At 38.7% G+C, this 20,259-nt stretch overlaps 1 protein-coding gene across 4 annotated transcripts in view; it reads left to right on the forward strand.

The window, feature by feature from the left end:
- Positions 1–4,676: 4,676 nt before the first annotated feature.
- The window catches only part of CHEK1 (checkpoint kinase 1), a 32,777-nt gene continuing 17,194 nt past the window's right edge, over positions 4,677–20,259 (forward strand). The window contains exons 1-5 of one of the 4 annotated variants that reach the window (XM_011286426.4): positions 4,677–4,987; positions 5,701–5,785; positions 6,869–7,092; positions 8,294–8,358; positions 8,444–8,513. In XM_011286426.4, coding sequence (XP_011284728.1) covers positions 5,721–5,785; positions 6,869–7,092; positions 8,294–8,358; positions 8,444–8,513 — 424 coding nt within the window. In that variant the 5' untranslated portion in view covers positions 4,677–4,987; positions 5,701–5,720. Of the gene's footprint in view, positions 4,988–5,335; positions 5,596–5,700; positions 5,786–6,868; positions 7,093–8,293; positions 8,359–8,443; positions 8,514–20,259 lie in introns of those variants that run through there. The other 3 variants (XM_004001334.6, XM_045038501.1, XM_019811516.3) reach the window with 3 other exon arrangements.

The following is a 20,259-nucleotide window of genomic DNA, read 5'->3' on the forward strand; positions in this document are numbered from 1 at the left end:
GGGACTAGCTAGGTTTTTTTGTTTTTGTTTTGTTTTTTTTCTTGAGCAAGAATAAATCAAGTGAGGATCACTTGAAGTTTTGAAGAAAGACTCAAGGCAGTGAAATTATTGTTCTCAATGGACGTGAAACTTCTCCAGTATTATATATGGAATTTGATGATCAGTCAGTATTTTTGAATCAGTTGAAATATAATCAGACATTTCTATTTGAAATCCAGCTTTTCAGTATTCACTTATCCATGATACAGTAAATGTCTTTTTGCTCATTTCTTTTAGCTTATATGCTAAAACTCTTGTAATTATTTAAGGGTGGCTTCTTTCTCCCTTAGTGTCAGCCTGTTTGTTGTTATTCTATGCTGCAAACAAACTCAATGATCTGGTTTTGAAGCCCTGGTGAAATGAGCTACAAATTGAAAGGGGGAAGAATTGCTATTACCAAGTACCTAGAGACAATGCTAGCCTGACTGCAGTAAAGGGGAAGAGAAACTTAAAAACAAACTTAACTAAAAGCACAGTAGTTCCATCAATATTTAATGTCAGGACAAACAGCCTTATATTCAGTACAGTAGGACACTGTGTATTTGACAACATACGACATATATCAGTGATGTATATAAACCCTAAGTCATAACAAAAATACAAGGTAACTGTTGAGTGTTGCCTGTTTAAGAAACAGGAGCAATTACATGGCTTTTAGATAAGTCAAAATGGTGCTCCTAAAGGGTATGCTCAGGTATTCTTGTATACCCAGGAAACTTAGCCTTCCAACTAACTTCTATACCAAGTGCTTGACCTGTGGGTGAGATTTAGATTTGGTGTAAGATCTAATTTACTATATGTAAATATGTTACTTGATTTATATACAGAATTTCTCCCTAGTGGAAGAGGTTATTCTGAGTTTTGTTTTTTTTTTTTTTTTAATCGATATGAGCAATACCAGGTAAAGATCATTAGTGATCTTCCTTGGTAGTATATATGGGCTAGATAACCCTTTAACTTATCACTATCATTGTTATTCTTACAATTTTAGTTTTGTTATCTTCTAGGCTACGTGAAGCTATCTTTTTTTAAGATTTACTTTTCACCTTTCATGGTTGTAGTGCACCTAGTGTAAGAAAAATCAAATAGTTATAAAAAAAGCAACAACACTGTTTTCCACCTCCCAGAGACCCCACTTTCAACTCTGCTGATTCTCACATTACTTACCTCCCTATCATTAAATAACTTGCTTTAGTTTGCTGTGTGTTGGTTTTTCAATTTTAGGTATCATTTGTTGACTTGGTGGTGTGGAAATTGAGGGTGCTATTCCCATGGACACACAGATTCTTACCATTTTAAAGTTCTATATTTTAGTTATGATTTAGAATAGCTCAATAGTTTTTACTTTATGTTTTTTCACAACTAGGCCATGTGGTATATATGCTTTTACGGCATTTTTTTTTTTTCCTTCCGCATAACTTTTTTGGAGAAAAAAGCTTTTCTCATTTGTATTTTGTACTTGACACTAATTTCTCCCCGAGCTCTCCTTCATTTGTGCCAGCTTCCTTTCAATATGTTCAATGAATACCTCACGGTATTCATTCTTGGGGATGTCTTCTGTTTTGGTATGTTGTGGTTTGGATTGGTTTACGTCTTAGGCCTGCTACTCACCTGTTGGGTTGGTAGGTCCTCCATATTGTGTTAATCTCCTATTTCCTTCTTGATTATCACCTCTATTTACCTTCCTGAGAAAATGTGTGGGAGATAGATCTTGCATGTTTCTTGTCACACTCAATTGGGCAAGTACAGAGTTCCAGGTTGGGGAAAACTTTTCCTTAGAATGATTATTTTTTTTAATTTTTAAGTTTATTTCTTTGAGAGAGAGCAAGCAAGCAAGAAGGGGGGTGGCAGAGAGAGAGGGAGAAAGGGAATCCCAAGCAGACTCTGCACCATCAGCACAGAGCCTGACGTGGGGCTGGACCCCACGAACTGTGAGATCATGACCTGAGCTGAAACCGGGAGTCAGACGCTCAGCCAACTGAGCCACCCAGGAGCCCCTCCTTAGAATTATTTTGAAGGCATAGGCCATTCATTGTTTTCTGTCTTCTAAATGTTGTTGAGAAATGCAATGCTATTCTGATTCTCAATTTTTTGGTATGTGTCCATTCCCTCCAATTCCCACCACAGGCCTATTAGGAACCTCTCTTTTTATGTAACATTTTGGAATTTTCCCAATGATGCACTTGGGGATGGGTCATCATTGTGCTGGGTACTTTAAACTTTTAAGTATGGAAAGTCAAGTTCTTCAGTTCTAAGAAATTTACTTATTTGTGTATTCTCTCAACTCCTTTTCTCTTTCTGAAAATTATTTGGATGTTGGACTTACTGGGTTAGTCTTCTGATATTCTTCTTTTTTTTTTTTAATTTACATCCAAGTTAGCATTTTTTAATGTTTATTTTTGAGAGCGGGAGAGGGGCAGAGAGAGAGAGAAGACGATAGACGATCCGAAGCGGGCCCTGTGCTGACAGCAGAGAGCCCAGAGTGGGCCTTGGACTCACAAACTGTGAGATTGTGACCTGAGCCGAAGTTGGATGCTTAACTGGCTGTCCCTAGTCTCCTGATACTCTTATATGTACTCTTGGTTTCCCATCTTTATTTTTCTTTCTGGGAGATTTCCTAAACTTTTTTTTCTAACCTTTCTATTTAGTTTTCTTTTTTTTCTGCTGTTACTATTTTTTTTTTTATGTCCAAGAGCTTTTTAAAAAAATATTCCTTTGTTTTACTATCCTTCATATTAAAGGCCTTTTCAAATTCTTGGTTGTCTGCTCTTCTTAGGAAGTGGGGCCCTAAAAAGCTGATTGGAAGGTCTATATGGGGTGGGGCTTACTGAATGTCAGCTGCTCTCCTGTGATGTGGCTGAGTTGTCACGTTGATACACAGGAACAGAATTACATTGTTACATAATTGTTACATAGGAGATCCCTGATACTGGTATTTTTAGATCTTTTAGATAGGTTAGATTCCCTCCTGAAGGCCTGTATGTCTTAGGGATGCCTAGCTGGCAGATTTCTGGGAGTAAGGTGGGGCAAGAAGGCTTTGAGGTTCAGTACATAAACTTAATACCTTTATTTTCAGTAAGGTACCCACGTTTTTAACTGTGCCTGATGCTCTCCAGTTAGGATAGGGTTTACCCTCTCAAGTTTTGTACCAGCTTTGGGGAGGAGCAGTTCCTTGGGTATATAAGGAGGGACGGGATCCAGTTTTTTGGCTTCTTAGTCTTTCAGCCTGCCCTGTTTAGCCCCACCTTCATCTCCACGTTCAGTTACCTGGTGTCACTAACCGAACTTGAGCCTTTTGGGAGTTCTGTGATGTAAATCAAGTTGCTTTTCTTTCCTATTGCTGGTTTTAAGATTCATCTTTATCATTCATCTAAAAACTTCCCAATTTCCAAAATTTTGTTTTTCATACTCCATTCTTGTGGGTTATTGCCTTTTGTTACAAATTTACTATTTTAAAATAGTAAAATTTATTATTAAATCGTTGTTTTAATATTTACTATTGTAGTAAGGTTTCAGAAGGGAACAGAGGCTAATTGTGTGCACTGATTCTCTCACATTCTTTAACTGGTATTCTGCCTGAAACCTGTATACCTTATTCATTTTTCAGGCTAAGATAGCTTAATTCCATCCAGACACAGGAACTGTGTAGGTCCCCCTCTTCCTTTCTTCATATTCTTTGTTTATAGCACAGTGCAAAAATGGAGTAAATGACCTGGAAAACTTACTTTATTCCATGAAGCCTAAACTGTTGATGTCATGGTTAAAAACTCCAACAAGCACTTTGAAGTGCTCTGGCCTTGTTTTTCTGTCCCCGGACTTTGCTTTAAAACATGTGTGTGCTTTTTTGGGTAACATGTACACTCATTTTACTGTATTACCAGTATCACAATCAAGAGCTTTACACTCGAGGTGTGTAGCCCAGTTTTAAGAACTGGAGAATTTAATGGAGATTATCTTGCCTGCACCTTGAGTTCCCAGTCTAGTTTACTGTCAAGGGGGAACACTTACGGTTTTTCCACATTATTTTGTTCTCAAGCAAGTCCCTATCCCAAGAATTTTCTTTCCCATTTAAACTGGTTACTCTGCTTTTAAAATAACGCATCGTAAAAAACGAGGCAAAACAGTCCCTTTGCCTCCAGCTGTCTTTTTTACACAGTGAGAATGAAAAAGAGGGTAGAAGAATTAAGGCTACGGAGATGCTGTTCCTTCAGAAAGGCTGGGCTAAAGTCGTGTTTTGGAGTCTGGAGACACAAGGCAAAACTGGTTATCCTGACACGCCCTCAGAGTACAAAGTGTCGCTTGCTTCCGAGGGATGCCTTTCCACCCCCACCCCGCAGCGCGGCCAGTCTGTGCTTTGCTTCTCGCTCCCGCCACAAAGTTCTTTCATTCTTCACGGGATCTGTTCGAAACGGCTGTTCTAGCTTCTCGGCTCTAGTTTGATCTGTACCCCTTCTTAAAGTTTCCGAGGCAACACTTCTGAATACTATCCGCACAATGCTGCCACGCCCAGAGCAGCGGGGAGGGTACTCGAGGACCCGCACTCCCAGCGTGTGTGCAGGTCTCCGAGGGGACTTCGGCTCCGCCCAGGAGCGCGAGGACAGCCCGACTGCGGGCCACGCCCCGGACACCTGCATGCACTGGGGCCGGGAGATTCTTCGCGTTGATGCGCTCGGCTGTTCTTAAACCTCGCCAGCCTGGGTCTCCTCTCGACTCTAAAGTAACCCGGGCCTGGCCAGCTCACGCCTCGGGGTCAACCTCTGGGTACCGGCCTCCCGAAGAGGCCACTCTTCCACAGCCGCCTGAGTAGGAGACGCGCGCTCTCCTGCTTTACGGCAAGGGTGCGCGCGTTTGCGACAGCGTGACGCCGGGAAAGTTTTGGCGGGAAAAGCGCCGCATTTGGATTCCTGTGGTGGCGGGCAAAGGACGGCCTGGTGAGGAGAGGCAGCCGGTAGGGTTGGAAAGGAGTCTGGAAAAGGACTTTGGGGGTCTACATTCGTTGAGAGGGGCATGGCGAGAGAAAGTTATGGGTGACAAGCGAAGTGGATCAGAGATTCCCGCGGAGGGGCGGTTTCTGAGACTGGAGGAGTTTGGGACCAGGGGGACCCTGTTGTAGAGGGATTGGAGAGACTACCTCTCTGCCTGCTGGGGACCCCAAAGGTTTGGGCGCCAGCCGTCTCGAGGGCCAGCTAGCCCTTCCTTCCGCTTCTTGGGGCAGTTTGGCCCCGCCCCAGGCTCCTCCCGGCCTTCTGGATGGCGTGGGGGTGGGAATTGGAGCTGAGCAAGGGGGGAGGAGGGGCGGCAGGCGTCGTCGGGAAACCCTGTCCTCCTCTAGCCCGCAGCCCTTCACCTGTCTCACCCCTTCCCTTCCCCAGTCACCCACCCCCCCCCAAAGCATTTGTGCCCCCAGCCTCTCAGCACAGCCGCTGCATTTCCTCGGAGGCCTGAGGGCGGCGGTTGTAGCTTCGGTTCGCGTGGGAGTGGGGAGTGTGAATTACACCACAACATGCCAGAATTTAGCATATTTGCTGGTGCTTGAGAGCCTTGGGTAAAATACGGGTGAGGCGGAGGGGGAAACCAAACTGTTAGTTACGTTGAGGGGTCGTGGCAGATGGTTGAAGCTTATCCTCAGCCCCATCTTTTCCGGGTTCCTGCCTTTTACAGCCGTGATCCATCCTGGAGTCATGGCAGTGCCCTTTGTGGAAGACTGGGACTTGGTGCAAACCCTGGGAGAAGGTGCCTATGGAGAGTGAGTTTGAGTCCTTTTACCTTGCCTTCACGCTTGCTTTCGTTTTCTGTCTGTTGTCTTGTTTGAGTACAGATTTGTTGTTTTGGAGTTGTGTATTCTATTTTGTTTTCATTTATTTATTTAGACAGGGAGCGAGCATGGTTGAGAGGCGGGGGGGGGGCGGGGGGGAGAGAGAGAGAGAGAGAGAGAGAGAGAGAGAGGGAGAGAGAGAATGAGAGAATCTTACACAGGCTCCATGCCCAGTGTGGACCCAAACTTGAGGCTCGATCTCACGACCCTGGGATCATGACCTGAGTGGAAATCAAGTCAGATGCTCAACCAACTGACCCACCTAGGCACACCAGGAGTTGTTTATTATAATACAGTGGCATCTCAGAGAACAGATCTTTGCATTTGAAATCTAAGACCTTTGGGAACTAAAGCCGCGTGAAATTTTGTAAGGATCAATTTTTTTCTTCCTTTTTAAAAAAATTTTTTTTCTGTAAAGAAGTGGAAGAGACCTGTGAAGTCAGGTTCTCCTCCCACATATTCCTTGCTGGGTTTTAAGCATAGTGGTTAAATGAGCAAATGAACAGACTCTGGAGTCAGACTACCTGGTTTCAGATTTTCACTCTGTTACATACTAACACATTGTTTTGTGTTCTTAGGCAAGCTCCTTAATGTATCTCTGTTTCCTCAGGTCTACCATGACAATAATAGTACCTACCCCATAGGTGCTTAGAACAGTTAGCACAGGCATATGTAGCATGAGGTTAATAAATATTAGGTAACGTTATTAAAATCAAATAAATAGAGCATGTGTATATGTGATGTGGCCTAGAATTACTGTTACTCCGTTTTAGTTTACTTTATCAAGCATTTATTAAATACCCTTTGGATACACAACATAATGACTTCTGTAGAGCATTAGCCATCATACATCACATTTCAGAAAGGAGTACTGTCTGTTGAGAACATGGCAGAAACCATTTTCTTGGCTTTTACCGGGTGGAGAAAGTAACGAAGGTAAAATTGTTGGATAAGTCAATATTTAATCTTTTGAAGTCTTAAATAGAATTCACATGTCTTCGTTTTCCTTTTTAGAGTTCAACTTGCTGTGAATAGAAGAACTGAAGAAGCAGTTGCAGTCAAGATTGTAGACATGAAACGTGCCATAGACTGTCCAGAAAATATTAAGAAGGAGATCTGTATCAATAAAATGTTAAATCATGAGAATGTAGTGAAATTCTATGGCCACAGGAGAGAAGGCAATATCCAGTATCTATTTCTGGAGTACTGTAGTGGAGGAGAACTTTTTGACAGAATAGGTATGGAAATAAGATTTAAGATATCTATTCTACTAATTAAGTTTCTAAATTTGTTTTTTAATCTTGGATCTGCTATTTGGTCATTGTCCACTCAGAACTGCTTATGCAACAAGGAAATTACAGTAAGTTTTCTTGTTTTTGCAAGTTATGTTAATACATTAAAGTATATATAGATTCATCAAGGAGAACCTTTTTCCCAAATTGTGCATGTGATTTTGGTTAGGGTTGCTGTTTTGTAGAGTTTAAGAATGATAAACTAATCTCATGGTGAAGTATTGTTTTACCTATACAGTGATTTTTCTTTATAGACATTCCAGTTACATGAAATCATTGCATACATTTACAGAGCCAAAATAATAGCATGTTGTTATATTTGTTCTTTTTTGTTTCAGTGAAATAACTTGAGATCTTTTTAGAATTGCTTTACCTATATTTAGTAAATTCTGTACTTGCTACTTTCAGCATTCTATGTAGATTCAAAGGCTTGATGTTTCAGAACACTGAGAAGTACGTAAAAATATATTATGTGGGTCTAAATTTATTATCTACAGCTATTGTTTTCACAGTTAAAAACTGATTATTTAGAATCTCCAGTACGTATCTCAGGAGAGAGTTCAGTGTAAAAGAAATCAAGAGGTAAAGACAGAGATCAAAATATAAAAAGAAAACTGACAATAGAACATTTTTTAATAAAACTGTATTTCCTAAAGGAACTTTGCAGGCATTCATAGCTTTGTAGTATGAGGGATTAGATGAAGTTTCATTTTGTTGTTCAATATTTGGTGATATTAGTTTATGTTTGCCTAGGCTTATACTTTGGCAATTACATTTTAGCGATGAGGAAAACAATGTCAGAGCATTTAGAAGAAATTAGGGGAGAATTGGAAAGATACCAAATAAATCATGATTAGTGTAAGATAATCAGAGGCTTTCAAGGTATGGCTTGCATTCTTGATCTGGATAATAGTTTCTCTCTGTAGTTTTCCTGTGATGTTATTTTATCTTTGCCACATAACAGATGGGGAATGTGAGTTAATTAAGTACCGTGTGAATTAACGGACACTAGAGTCTTAGTTGCTAGCGTAAGATTCTGTTTGCCAGTATACAATCACAAATGTCTAAGCTTTGATTTAGGAGACTCTGTGGTTGCTGCCTGATTATGTTTACATGGCAGGCTAACTTTCATTATTAATTCTTATAGAGCCAGACATAGGCATGCCTGAACAAGATGCTCAAAGGTTCTTCCATCAACTCATGGCAGGGGTGGTAAGTACAGTTGTTTCTTTTCCTTTTACATAAAATTAATATGAATGAAGTAAGTTACCAAAGTATGCCTCTGTTTCTCTTTTAGGTTTATCTACATGGTATTGGGATAACTCACAGGGATATTAAGCCAGAAAATCTCCTATTGGATGAAAGGGGTAGGTATAGCATTTTGTCACTGTTGCCTAAATTATTTTAATCTATACAAGGCAGAGTTGAAGCTTTTGCATTATTGAAAATTTACGGCAAAAAATCTGAAAAGTGTAGGAAATTTGAGACACTCAGTATATTTTACAAGCCCTTCCTGATATAGTTGTAGATGAGATAGAGAAATCTAATCTAGATGCGGGGTTAGCTCACTAAATGAATAACTGTATGAATAGTCTTAACTCTTCAGTGAATTAATAAAGGAAAGTTTATGTTGGAATACCCTGGACTATAGCCTTATCCTGTTTGTTCTAGTTAGTTAATTAGTTAGTTAATTTATTTTTTCAAGTTTTTATTTAAATTCCAGTTAGTTAACATAGTATAATATTAGTTTCAGGAGTAAAATTTAGTGATTCATCACTTACATATAACCCTCAGTGCTCATTTAACCCATCTCACAGCCCAACCTCCCCTCCAGCAATCCTCAGTTTGTTTTGTATGGTTAAGAGTCTGTTTTATGGTTTGCCTCTCTTCTTTTTTTCCTTATGTTTATCTGATTCATTTCTTAAAGTCCACATATGAGTAAAATCATATGGTATTTGTCTTTCTCTGATTGACTTATTTTGCTTAGCATAATACATTCTAGTTCCATTCATGTCATTGAAGATGGCAAGATTTCATTCTTTTTTATGGCCGAGTAATATTCCAGTGTATATGTATACCACAACTTTATTCATTCATCTGTTGATGAACACTTGGGCTGTTTCCATATCTTGGCTATTGTTGAAGATGCTGCTATAAACATCAGGGTGCATGTGTCCCTTCGAATCAGTGTTTTTGTATCCTTAGGGTAAATACCTAGTAGTGCAGTTGCTGGATCATAGGGTAGTTCTTTTTTGAACTTTTTGAGGAACCACCGCCATACTGTTTTCTAGAGTGGCTGCACTAGTTTACATTCCCACCCACAGTGTAAGAAGGTTTCTCTTTCTCTGCATCCTCGCCAACATCTGTTATTTCCTGTGTTGTTCATTTTAGCCATTCTGACAGGTGTGAGGTGATATCTCATTGCAGCTCTGATTTCTATTTCCCTGATGATGAGTGATGTTGAGTATCGTTTCATGTTTGTTAGCCATCTGTATGTCTTCTTTGGAGAAATGTCTGTTCATGTCTTCTGCCTATTTCTTAGCTGGATTATTTGATTTTTGAGTGTTGAGTTTGGTAAGCTCTTTTTTTTTTTTTTTTTTTTTAATGTTTATGTATTTTTTTTTTTTTAAATTTTTTTTTTCAACGTTTATTTATTTTTGGGACACAGAGAGACAGAGCATGAACAGGGGAGGGGCAGAGAGAGAGGGAGACACAGAATCAGAAACAGGCTCCAGGCTCCGAGCCATCAGCCCGGAGCCTGACGCGGGGCTCGAACTCACGGACCGCGAGATCGTGACCTGGCTGAAGTCGGACGCTTAACCGACTGCGCCACCCAGGCGCCCCAATGTTTATGTATTTATTTTGAGAGAGAGCTTGAGTGATCAGGGGAAGGGCAGAGAGAGAGAGAGGGAGAGAATCCCAAGCAGGCCCTGCGCTTACAGTAGGGCTTGATCTCACAAACCATGAGATCATGACCTGAGCCAAAATCAAGAGTCTGATAGATGCTCAACTGACTGAGGCCCAAGTTTGAAAAGTTCTTTATAGATTTTGGATGTTATTAGTAACCCTTTATCAGATATGTCATTTGGAAATATCTTCTCCCATTCCAAAGGTTGTCTTTTAGTTTTGTTGATTTTTTTTCTGTGCAGAAACAATTTATTTTCTGTGCAGAAACTGTTTATCTTGATGAAGTCTCAGTAATTCATGTTTGCTTTTGTTTCCTTTGCCTCTGGTGATGTGTCTCATAAGAGGTTGTTATGACTGAAATCAAAGAGGTTGTTGCCTGTGTTCTCCTCTAGGGTTTTGATGGTTTCCTGTCTCACATTTAGGTCTTTGATCCATTTTGAATTTATTTTTGTATATGATGTAAGAAAGTAGTTCAGATTCATTCTTCTACAGGTTGCTGTCCCGTTTTCCCAATATCATTTGTTGAAGAGACCATCTTTTTTCACTGGATGTTCTTTTCTGCTTTGTTGAAGATTAGTTGACCGTATAGTTGTGGGTCTATTTCTGGGTTATCTGTTCTGTTCCATTGATCCATGTGTCTGTTTTTGTGCCAGTACCATTCAGTCTTAATGATTACAGCTTTGTGATATAACTTGAAGTCCAGAATTGTGATGTCTCCAGCTTTGCTTTTCTTTTTCAACATTGCTTTGGCTATTTGGGGTTGTTTGTGGTTTTAGGATTGTTTGCTGTAGCTCTGCAAAGAATATTTGTTCTTCCAATCCACAAGCATGTAATGTTTTTCTGTTTCTTTGTGTCATCTTCAGTTTATTTCATATGTGTTCTGTAGTTTTCAGCGTACAGATCTTTTACCTCTTTGGTTAGGTGTATTCTTATGGGTTTTGGTGCAATTGTAAATGGGATTGATTTCTTGATTCCTCTTTCTGTTGCTTCTTTATTGGTGTATAGAAATGTATCAGATTTCTGTACGTTGATTTTGTATCCTGCAACTTTACTGAATCTATGTGTCAGTTCTAACAATTTTTCAGTGGCATCATTTGGGTTTTCTACATAGAATATCATGTCATCTGCAAATAGTGAAAGTTTGACTTCTTCCTTGCTGATTTGGATGCCTATTATTTCTTTTTGTTGTCTGATTGCTGAAGCTAGGATTTCTTGTATTATGTTAAATAACAATGGTGATAGTAGACATCCTTGTCTTGTTCCTGATCTTAGGAAGAAAGCTCTCAGTTTTTCCCCACTGAGGATTATATTGGCTGTGGGTCTTTCATGTATGGTTTTTATGATGTTGAGGTATGTTCCCTCTATCCCTACTTCATTGAGGTTTTGTGGTTTTTTTTTAAGTGTTTATTTTTGAGAACGAGAGACAGAGACAAAGAGCGAGTGCAAGTGGGGGAGGGGCAGAGGGAATGGGGGACAGAGGATACAAAGTGGGCTCTGTGCTGACAGCAGAGAGCCTGATGCAGGGCTTGAACTCATGAACTCGGAGATCATGACCTGAATCGAGTTCAGATGCTTAGCTGACTGAGCCACCCAGGCACCCCTCTTGAGGGTTTTCTTGTTTGTTTTTTAAAGAGAGAACTCGAGTAGGGGAGAGAGGCAGAGGGAGGGAGAGAGAGAGAATCTTAAGCAGGCTCCATGCTCAGCATAAAACCCAACACGGGGCTTGATCCCACAACCCTGGGATCATGACCTGGGTCAAAATCAAGTCAGTTGCTCAGCCAACTGAGCCACCCAGGCACCCCTATTGAGGGTTTTTATCAAGAATGGATGCTGTATGTTGTGAAATGCTTTTTCTGTCATCTACTGAGAGGATCATATGGTTCTTACCCTTTCTTTTATTAACATGGTGTATCATGTTCATTAATTGCAAATATGGTATATCCTATTCATTGATTGGATGCTTTTAGTCCAAGAATAACTATGTACTATTGGATTCAATTTGCTAGTATTTTGTTGAGAATTTCTGCATCCATTTTCATCAGTGCAGAGCCCAATGCAGACTCTAACTCACGAACACTGAGATCATGACCTGAGCTGAAGTTGGACGCTTAACCAACTGAGCCACCCAGGAGCCCTTGTTTGTTCTTTTTAATCTGTAATTTGGATAGAGATGCAAGGAATTTAGTTATATTTTATGGATGTCATGAAAACTGAGAGAGATGGATAGTGAAAGTGTTAGCTTATTAAGTCAGGATCAAAAAAGATGACAGAAATGTCTGTAGCATGAGGCAGTGATTTTCGTCTGTTTTGTTTAATGGTTATTTAGTGCATTAGAATAGTGCCTGGCCAATAGTAGGCTTTAAAGATATTGAATGAATGGATACAGCAGGCCAGAGAAGTGGGTCAGGTTTAACTTTTCCAGGACAGAAAAATCTGAAGTTCAGGATTTGGATTTTGAAAAGTGACTAAGTTTAGTTGAATCACATTATCTTTGGTAGAAGAGCAGGTTAAAAAAGACGTTTACCAAGTAACATTTCATATTAGTCACCTGTGTGATGTAGCCAGTAGAAAACTAGGGTGATATTGAGAATGAGGAAGATAGCATTCCAACACTGCGTCAGTGAGGCCATACTGGAAATAATGGGTGTCCTGGGACACTACTCTAAAAGGTATGTAGATCACTGAAGTGCTTTTACAGGGCAGTGATGACTGGTGGAAGGGGCACAAACTATGTAAAATAAATAATTGAAGGAGCCCAGGAGAATGTTACTAGTGGTTAAATACAGTTTCTCTGAACACGTTGGTGAAAACTATACAGAAGCAGTGGATTAGTGCAAGCATGGACCCTGTTATTGGACCTATCCAAAAATTGAATAGGTTGCTTTGGAATGTAATAAGTTTATAACATGAGAGTCAAACACTAGATTATTAATTATCAGGGAATATTATAAAGAGAATTTAAACATTGCTTGGCTAGTTGGACCAAAGTATTTTTAAGATCTTGTCCAACCCTGACGTTTAGTATTGCTGGCAGTGTTGTTCACAAGTCACTGTACTTTCTTTTCAGCCTCCTAACATTTTCCTGAACTCTGTAATTGACTTCATACAAGGAGATAAGCTAAGAAAAGCCAGTTTATTTAATAAGTAATGGAGATGTGAATATTTGGAATAGGAAAGCTTTGTTTCCAAACTTAAAATATTGGGTGTTTTTCTTTATAAAGATAAAAGTTAATCATGAAGTAAGATGAAAAACATAAAGAAAAAGGTAAAAAATCACCAGAAATCCATCAGTCAGTTATAACCACTGTTACATTTTGGTGAATATCTTTTTGATATCCTTTTATTAACCCATCTACCTAGCTACCTAAGATCCTCCTTTGGTTATTTAGCCTTTTGCAAGTAGCTTCTTAAGGCACATAGCAAACATTTAGACATTTCGAGAATTTGGTGTATGGGAAAAAAGGAACAGAATCGTTGATTGATGAGTCCCAAGAAATGAGAGCACAGCTGGAGAATTCCTTTCTTTCTTTCTTTCTTTCTTTCTTTCTTTCTTTCTTTCTTTCTTTCTTTTTATTTTTTATTTTTTAAATTTACACCCAAATTAGTTAGCATATAGTGCAACAATGATTTCAGGAGTAGATTCCTTAGTGCCCCTTACCCATTTAGCCCATCTCTCCTCCCACAACCCCTCCAGTAACCCTCACTTTGTTCTCCATATTTATGAGTCTCTTCTGTTTTTTTATCCTCCCTGTTTTTATATTATTTTTGTTTCCCTTTCCTGATGTTCATCTGTTCTCTGTCTTAAAGTCCTCATATGAGTGAAGTCATATGATATTTGTCTTTCTCTGACTAATTTCACTTAGCATAATACCCTCCAGTTCCACCCACGTAATTGCAAATGGCAGGATTTCATTCTTTTTGATTGCTAAGTAATATTCCATTGTATATATATATACCACATTTTCTTTATCCATTCATCCATCGATGGACATTTGGGCTCTTTCCATACTTTGGCTATTGTTGATAGTGCTGTTATAAACATGGGGGTGCATATGTCCCTTCAAAACAGCACACTTGTATCCTGTGGATAAATGCCTAGTAGCACAATTGCTGGGTTGTAGGGTAGTTCTGTATTTAGTTTTTTGAGGAACCTCCATACTGTTTTCCAGACTGGCTGCACCAGCTTGCATTCCCACCAACAATGCAAAAGAGATCCTATTTCTCTGCATCCTCGCCAACATCTGTTGTTGCTTGAATTGTTAATGTTAGCCTTTCTGACAGGTGTAAGGTGGTATCTCATTGTGGTTTTGATTTGTATTTCCCTGATGATGAGTGATGTTGAGCATTTTTTTATGTGTCAGTTGGCCATTTGAATGTCATCTTTGGAGAAGTGTATTCATGTCTTTTGCCCATGTCTTCACTGGATTATTTGTTTTTTGGGTGTTGAGTTTGATAAGTTCTTTATAGATTTTGGATACTAAACCTTTATCTGATATGTCATTTGCAAATATCTTCTCCCATTCTGTCGGTTGCCTTTTAGTTTTGCTGATTGTTTCCTTCGCTGTGCAGAAGCTTTTTATTTTGGATGAGGTCCCAGAGTTCATTTTTGCTTTTGTTCCCCTTGCTTAAGGAGACGTGTTGAGTAAGAAGTTGCTGCAGCCAAGATCAAAGAGGTTTTTTCCTGCTTTCTCCTCGAGGATTTTGATGGCTTCCTGTCTTACATTGAGGTCTTTCATCCATTTTGAGTTTATTTTTGTGACTGGTGTAAGAAAGTGGTCCAGGTTCATTCTTCTGCATGTCGCTGTCCAGTTTTCCCAGCACCACTTGCGGAAGAGACTGTCTTGATTCCATTGGATATTCTTTCCTGCTTTGTCAAAGATTAGTTGGCCATATGTTTGTGGGTCCATTTCTGGGTTCTCTATTCTGTTCCATTGATCTGAGTGTCTGTTCTTGTGCCAGTACCATACTGTCTTGATGATTACAGCTTTGTAGTATAGCTTGAAGTCTGGGATTGTGATGCCTCCTGCTTTGGTTTTGTTTTTCAAGATTGCTTTGGCTATTCGGGGTCTTTTCTGGTTCCATATAAATTTTAGGATTATTTGTTCCAGCTCTGTGAAGAATGCTGGTGTTATTTTGATAGGGATTGCATTGAATATGTAGATTGCTTTGGGTAGTGTCGACATTTTAACAACATTTGTTCTTCCTATCCAGGAGCATGGAATCTTTTTCCATTTTTTTGTGTCTTCTTCAATTTCTTTCATAAGCTTTCTATAGTTTTCAGCATTTAGATTTTTCACCTCTTTGGTTAGATTTATTCCTAGGTATTTTATGGTTTTGGTGCAACTGTAAATGGGATTGATTCCTTGATTTCTCTTTCTGTTGCTTCATTGTTGGTGTATAGGAATGCACCCGATTTCTGTGTGTTGATTTTATATCCTGCAACTTTGCTGAATTCATGAATCAATTCTAGCAGTTTTTTGGTGGAATCTTTTGGGTTTTCCATATAGAGTATCATGTCATCTGCGAAGAGTGAAAGTTTGACCTCCTCCTGGCTGATTTGGATGCGTTTTATTTCTTTGTGTTGTCTGACTGCAGAGGCTAAGACTTCCAATACTATGTTGAATAACAGTGGCGAGAGTCGACATCCTGGTCTTGTTCGTGACCTTAGGGGGAAAGCTGTCAGTTTTTCCCCATTGAGAATATTAGCATTGGGTTGTTCATATATGGCTTTTATGATCTCGAGGTATGCTCCTTCTATCCCTACTTTCTTGAGGGTTTTTATCAAGAAAGGATGCTGTATTTTGTCAAATGCTTTCTCTGAATCTATTGAGAGGATCCTATGATTCTTGTCCTTTCTTTTATTTATGTGATGAATCACGTTAATTGTTTTTGCAGATATTGAACCAGCCCTGCATTCCAGGTATAAATCCCATTCGGGCGTGGTGAATAATTTTTTTAATGTATTGTTGGAGCCGGTTGACTAATATCTTGTTGAGTATTTTTGCTTCCATGTACATCAGGGAAATTGGTCTATAGTTCTCCTTTTTAGTGGGGTCTCTGTCTGGTTTTGGAATCAAGGTAATGCTGGCTTCATAGAAAGAGTTTGGAAGTTTTCCTTCCATTTCTATTTTTTGGAAGAGCTTCAAGAGAATAAGTGTTAACTCTTCCTTAAATGTTTGGTAGAATTCCCCTGGAAAGCCATCTGGCCCTGGACTCGTTTTTTGGCAGATTTTAGATTACTAATTCGATTTCCTTACTGGTTATGGGTGTGTTCAAATTTTCTATTTCTTCCTGTTTCAGTTTTGGTAGTGTATATGTTTCTAGGAATTTGTCTGTTTCTTCCAGATTGCCCATTTTATTGGCATATAATTGCTCATAATATTCTCTTATTATTGTTTTTATTTCTGCTGTGTTGGTTGTGATCTCTCCTCTTTCATTCTTGATTTTATTTATTTGGGTCCTTTCCTTTTTCTTTTTGATCAAACTGGCTAGTGGTTAATCAATTTTGTTAATTCTTTCAAAGAACCAGCTTCTGGTTTCATTGATCTGTTCTACTGTTTTTTTGGTTTCGATAGCATTCATTTCTGGTATAATCTTTATTGTTTCCTGTCTTCTGCTGGTTTTGGGTTTTATTTGCTATTCTTTTTCCAGCTCCTTAAAGCATAAGGTTAGGTTGTGTATCTGAGATCTTTCTTCTTTCTTTAGGAAGGCCTGGATTGCTATATACTTTCCTCTTATGACCGCCTTTGCTGCATCCCAGAGGTTTTGGGTTGTGGTGTTACCATTTTTGTCGACTTCCACGTACTCTTTAATTTCCTCTTTATCTTCTTGGTTAGCCCATTCATTCTTTAGTAGGATGTTCTTTAGTCTCCAAGTATTTGTTACCTTTCCAGATTTTTCTTGTGGTTGATTTCGAGTTTCATAGCGTTGTGGTCTGAAAATACGCAAGGTATGATCTCAATTTTTTTGTATTTACTTAGGGCTGATTTGTGTCCCAGTATGTGGTCTATTCTGGAGAACGTTCCATGTGCACTGGAGAAGAATGTATATTCTCCTGCTTTAGGATAAAATGTTCTGAATATATCTGTTAAGTCCATCTGGTCCAGTGTGTCATTCAAAGCCATTGTTTCCTTGTTGATTTTTTGATGAGATGATCTGTTCATTGCTGTGAGTGAGGTGTTGAAGTCTCCTACTACTATGGTATTACTATCGATGAGTTTATGTTTGTGATTAATTGATTTATATATTTGGGTGCTTTCACATTTGGCGCATAAATGTTTACAATTGTTAGTTCTTCTTGGTGGATAGACCCCTTGATTGTGATATAATGCCCTTCTGCATCTCTTGATACAGTCTTTATTTTAAAGTCTAGATTGTTTGATATAAGTATGGTTACTCTGGCTTTCTTTTGTTGACCATTAGAGTGCCAGATGATTCTCCATCCCCTTATTTTCAATCTGAAGGTGTCTTTAGGTCTAAAGTGGGTCTCTTGTAAACAACATATAGATGGATCTTCTTTTCTTATCCATTCTGTTACCCTGTGTCTTTTGATTGGAGCATTGAGTCCATTGACGTTTAGAGTGAGTACTGAAAGATGAATTTATTGCCATGATGATGCTTGTAGAGCTGGAGTTTCTGGTGGTGTTCTCTGGTCCTTTCTAATCTTTGTTGCTTTCTTTTCTCCCCTCAGAGAGTCCCCCTTAAAATTTCTTGAAGGGCTGGTTTAGTGGTCACAAACACCTTTAATTTTTGTTTGTCTGGGAAACTTTTTATCTCTCCTTCTATTTTGAATGACAGCCTTGCTAGATAAAGAATTCTTGGCTGCATATTTTTCTGATTCAGCACACTGAATATATCCTGCCACTCCTTTCTGGCCTGCTAAGTTTCTGTGGATAGGTCTGCTGCAAACCTGATCTGTCTTTCTTTGTAGGTTAGGGACTTTTTCTCCCTTGCTGCTTTCATGATTCTCTCCTTGCCAGAGTATTTTGTGAATTTGACTACGATATGCCTTGTTGGTGGTCGGTTTTTGTTGAATCTAATGGGGGTCCTCTGTGCTTCCTGGATTTTGATGTCTGTGTCTTTCCCCAGGTTAGGAAAGTTTTCCACTATGATTTGCTCACATAACCCTTCTACCCCTATTTCTCTCTCTTCCTCCTCTGGAACCCCTATGATTCTGATGTTGTTCCTTTTTAATGAGTCACTGATTTCTCTAATTCTTAGATCGTGCTCTTTTACCTTAGTCTCCCTCTTTTTTTCTGCTTCATTATTCTCTATAAGTTTGTCCTCTATATTGCTGATTCTCTGTTCTGCCTCATCCATCCTTGCCGCAGCTGCATCCATCCGTGATTGCAGCTCAGTTGTAGCATTTTTAATTTCATTCTGGCTATTTTTACTTCTTTTATCTCTGCAGAAAGGGATTCTAATCTATTTTTGACTCCAGCTAGTATTCTTATTATGGTGATTCTAAATTCTGGTTCAGACATCTTGCTTATATCGGTGTTGGTTAAATCCCTGGCTGTCGTTTCTTTGTGCTCCTTCTTTTGGGGTGAATTCCTTCGTTTTGTCATTTTGAAGGCAGAAAATGAATTAATGAGGTAGAAAAATTGAAATTAAAAAATATTAAAATTAAAAAATTAAAAACACGCACAGAAACAAAAATTGAATAAATGATGCTAGATCCTAGGTGTGTTTTGGTTGGGTGTTGAAAGTGGTTTGACAGATTACAGAAAAGAAGGGGGAGGGGAAGGAAGTCGTTTGAAAATTTGAAAAAATGAATACACTGAAGTAGACTAAAATGAGTTGAGGGGAGTAAAACAGAATTTGAAAAATATACACAAAAGTAAAGAATATAGTAGAAAAAAATTAAAGAAAAATATTTTTAATAAAAATTAAGAACAAAATGAAAATTTTCTTTCTGTATTCAAGAAAAAGAAAAACGAAAAAGAAAAAAGAGGAAAAAAAGGAAATTGTTTGAAAGTTTGAAAAAGTGAATACACTGGTGGACTAAAATAAAATGATGGAAGTAAAATAGAATTTGAAATAATTTACATAAAAGTGAAAAATGAAGTAAAAAAATATATATTTGATATAAATTGAAAGTAAAAATGAAGTTTTTCTCTTTCTGCATTCACAAAAAAGAGAAAAAGGAAGTTGTTTGAAAATTTGAAAAGGTGAATACACTGAAGTAGATTAAAATAAAATGATGGAAGTAAAAATAGAATTTGAAAAAATGTACACAAAAGTAAAAACCATAGTAATAAGAATTAAAAATATTTTTAATAAATTTGAAAATAAAAATGAATTTTTTCTCTTTCTGTATTCAAGAAAAAGAAAAGAAGTGTAAAAGAGAAAAAAAAAGAAAGAAAATTGAATAGATGAAACTGCTAACAGATTGAAGTAGGACTGAAATTGCTTCGTTTTCCCCTAGAAGTCAGTCTATGTAGCTCTTTATACTCCATAAACTAAGCCGGCTGTGAGACTTTTGTTCTTGAAGAGTGAAGTTGGCCCAGTTGGGCGGGGCTCAGTGTATCAGCTCCGATCTCCACTAGATGGCGCTGCTAGCCTACTGGGGTGGATTGTTGCGGGCTCCTAGGTGCGTATGCACGGGATCGGTGAAAATGGCGCCGCCCAGCTACCCAGCCTGTTCTCCCAGATCAGCAATGGCACACCAGCCCTCTGTCTTCAGCTTTTGTCCACTCCCCGCTTTTTCACTCTCTGTGACCAGGCCCCAGGCAGTACCTCTCTCCCGAGTTTTGTCTCAGATGCTGGAGAATTCCTTTAACTTCCATTTATCATTCTATTTTCATTACTTTTTGAATGCCAATAGCCTTGATGGTATTACAGTCAATTCCTCCCCTTCTTCATTTACAAATTAAGTCCTTTTTTGAATAAATGTAGGTTTCTAGCTAAATAAAACACTCTGGGAAAGAAGAATTGTGTGTCTACCTGTGAGAAGCAGTATAGCATATTTTTAAGAGCTTGAGATTTACAGTCATTCGAACCTAGGGTTAATCTAGGCCACCTCCTAGTAGGTGTATGGCCTTGGGTAAGTTGCTTGCCTTCTCTCTGCCCCACTTTCCTTCTTTATAAAATGGTGATAGTAAGAATCTATTTGGGTTGTAAGGATAAAGGAGACATATATATCTTTACCCATATATGTATTAATATAAGTTAGATCATAAGATATATGCTTTTTTAACGAGCATG

Source organism: Felis catus, chromosome D1, assembly GCF_018350175.1.
Source record: "Felis catus isolate Fca126 chromosome D1, F.catus_Fca126_mat1.0, whole genome shotgun sequence".
Taxonomy (NCBI): Eukaryota; Metazoa; Chordata; class Mammalia; order Carnivora; family Felidae; genus Felis; species Felis catus.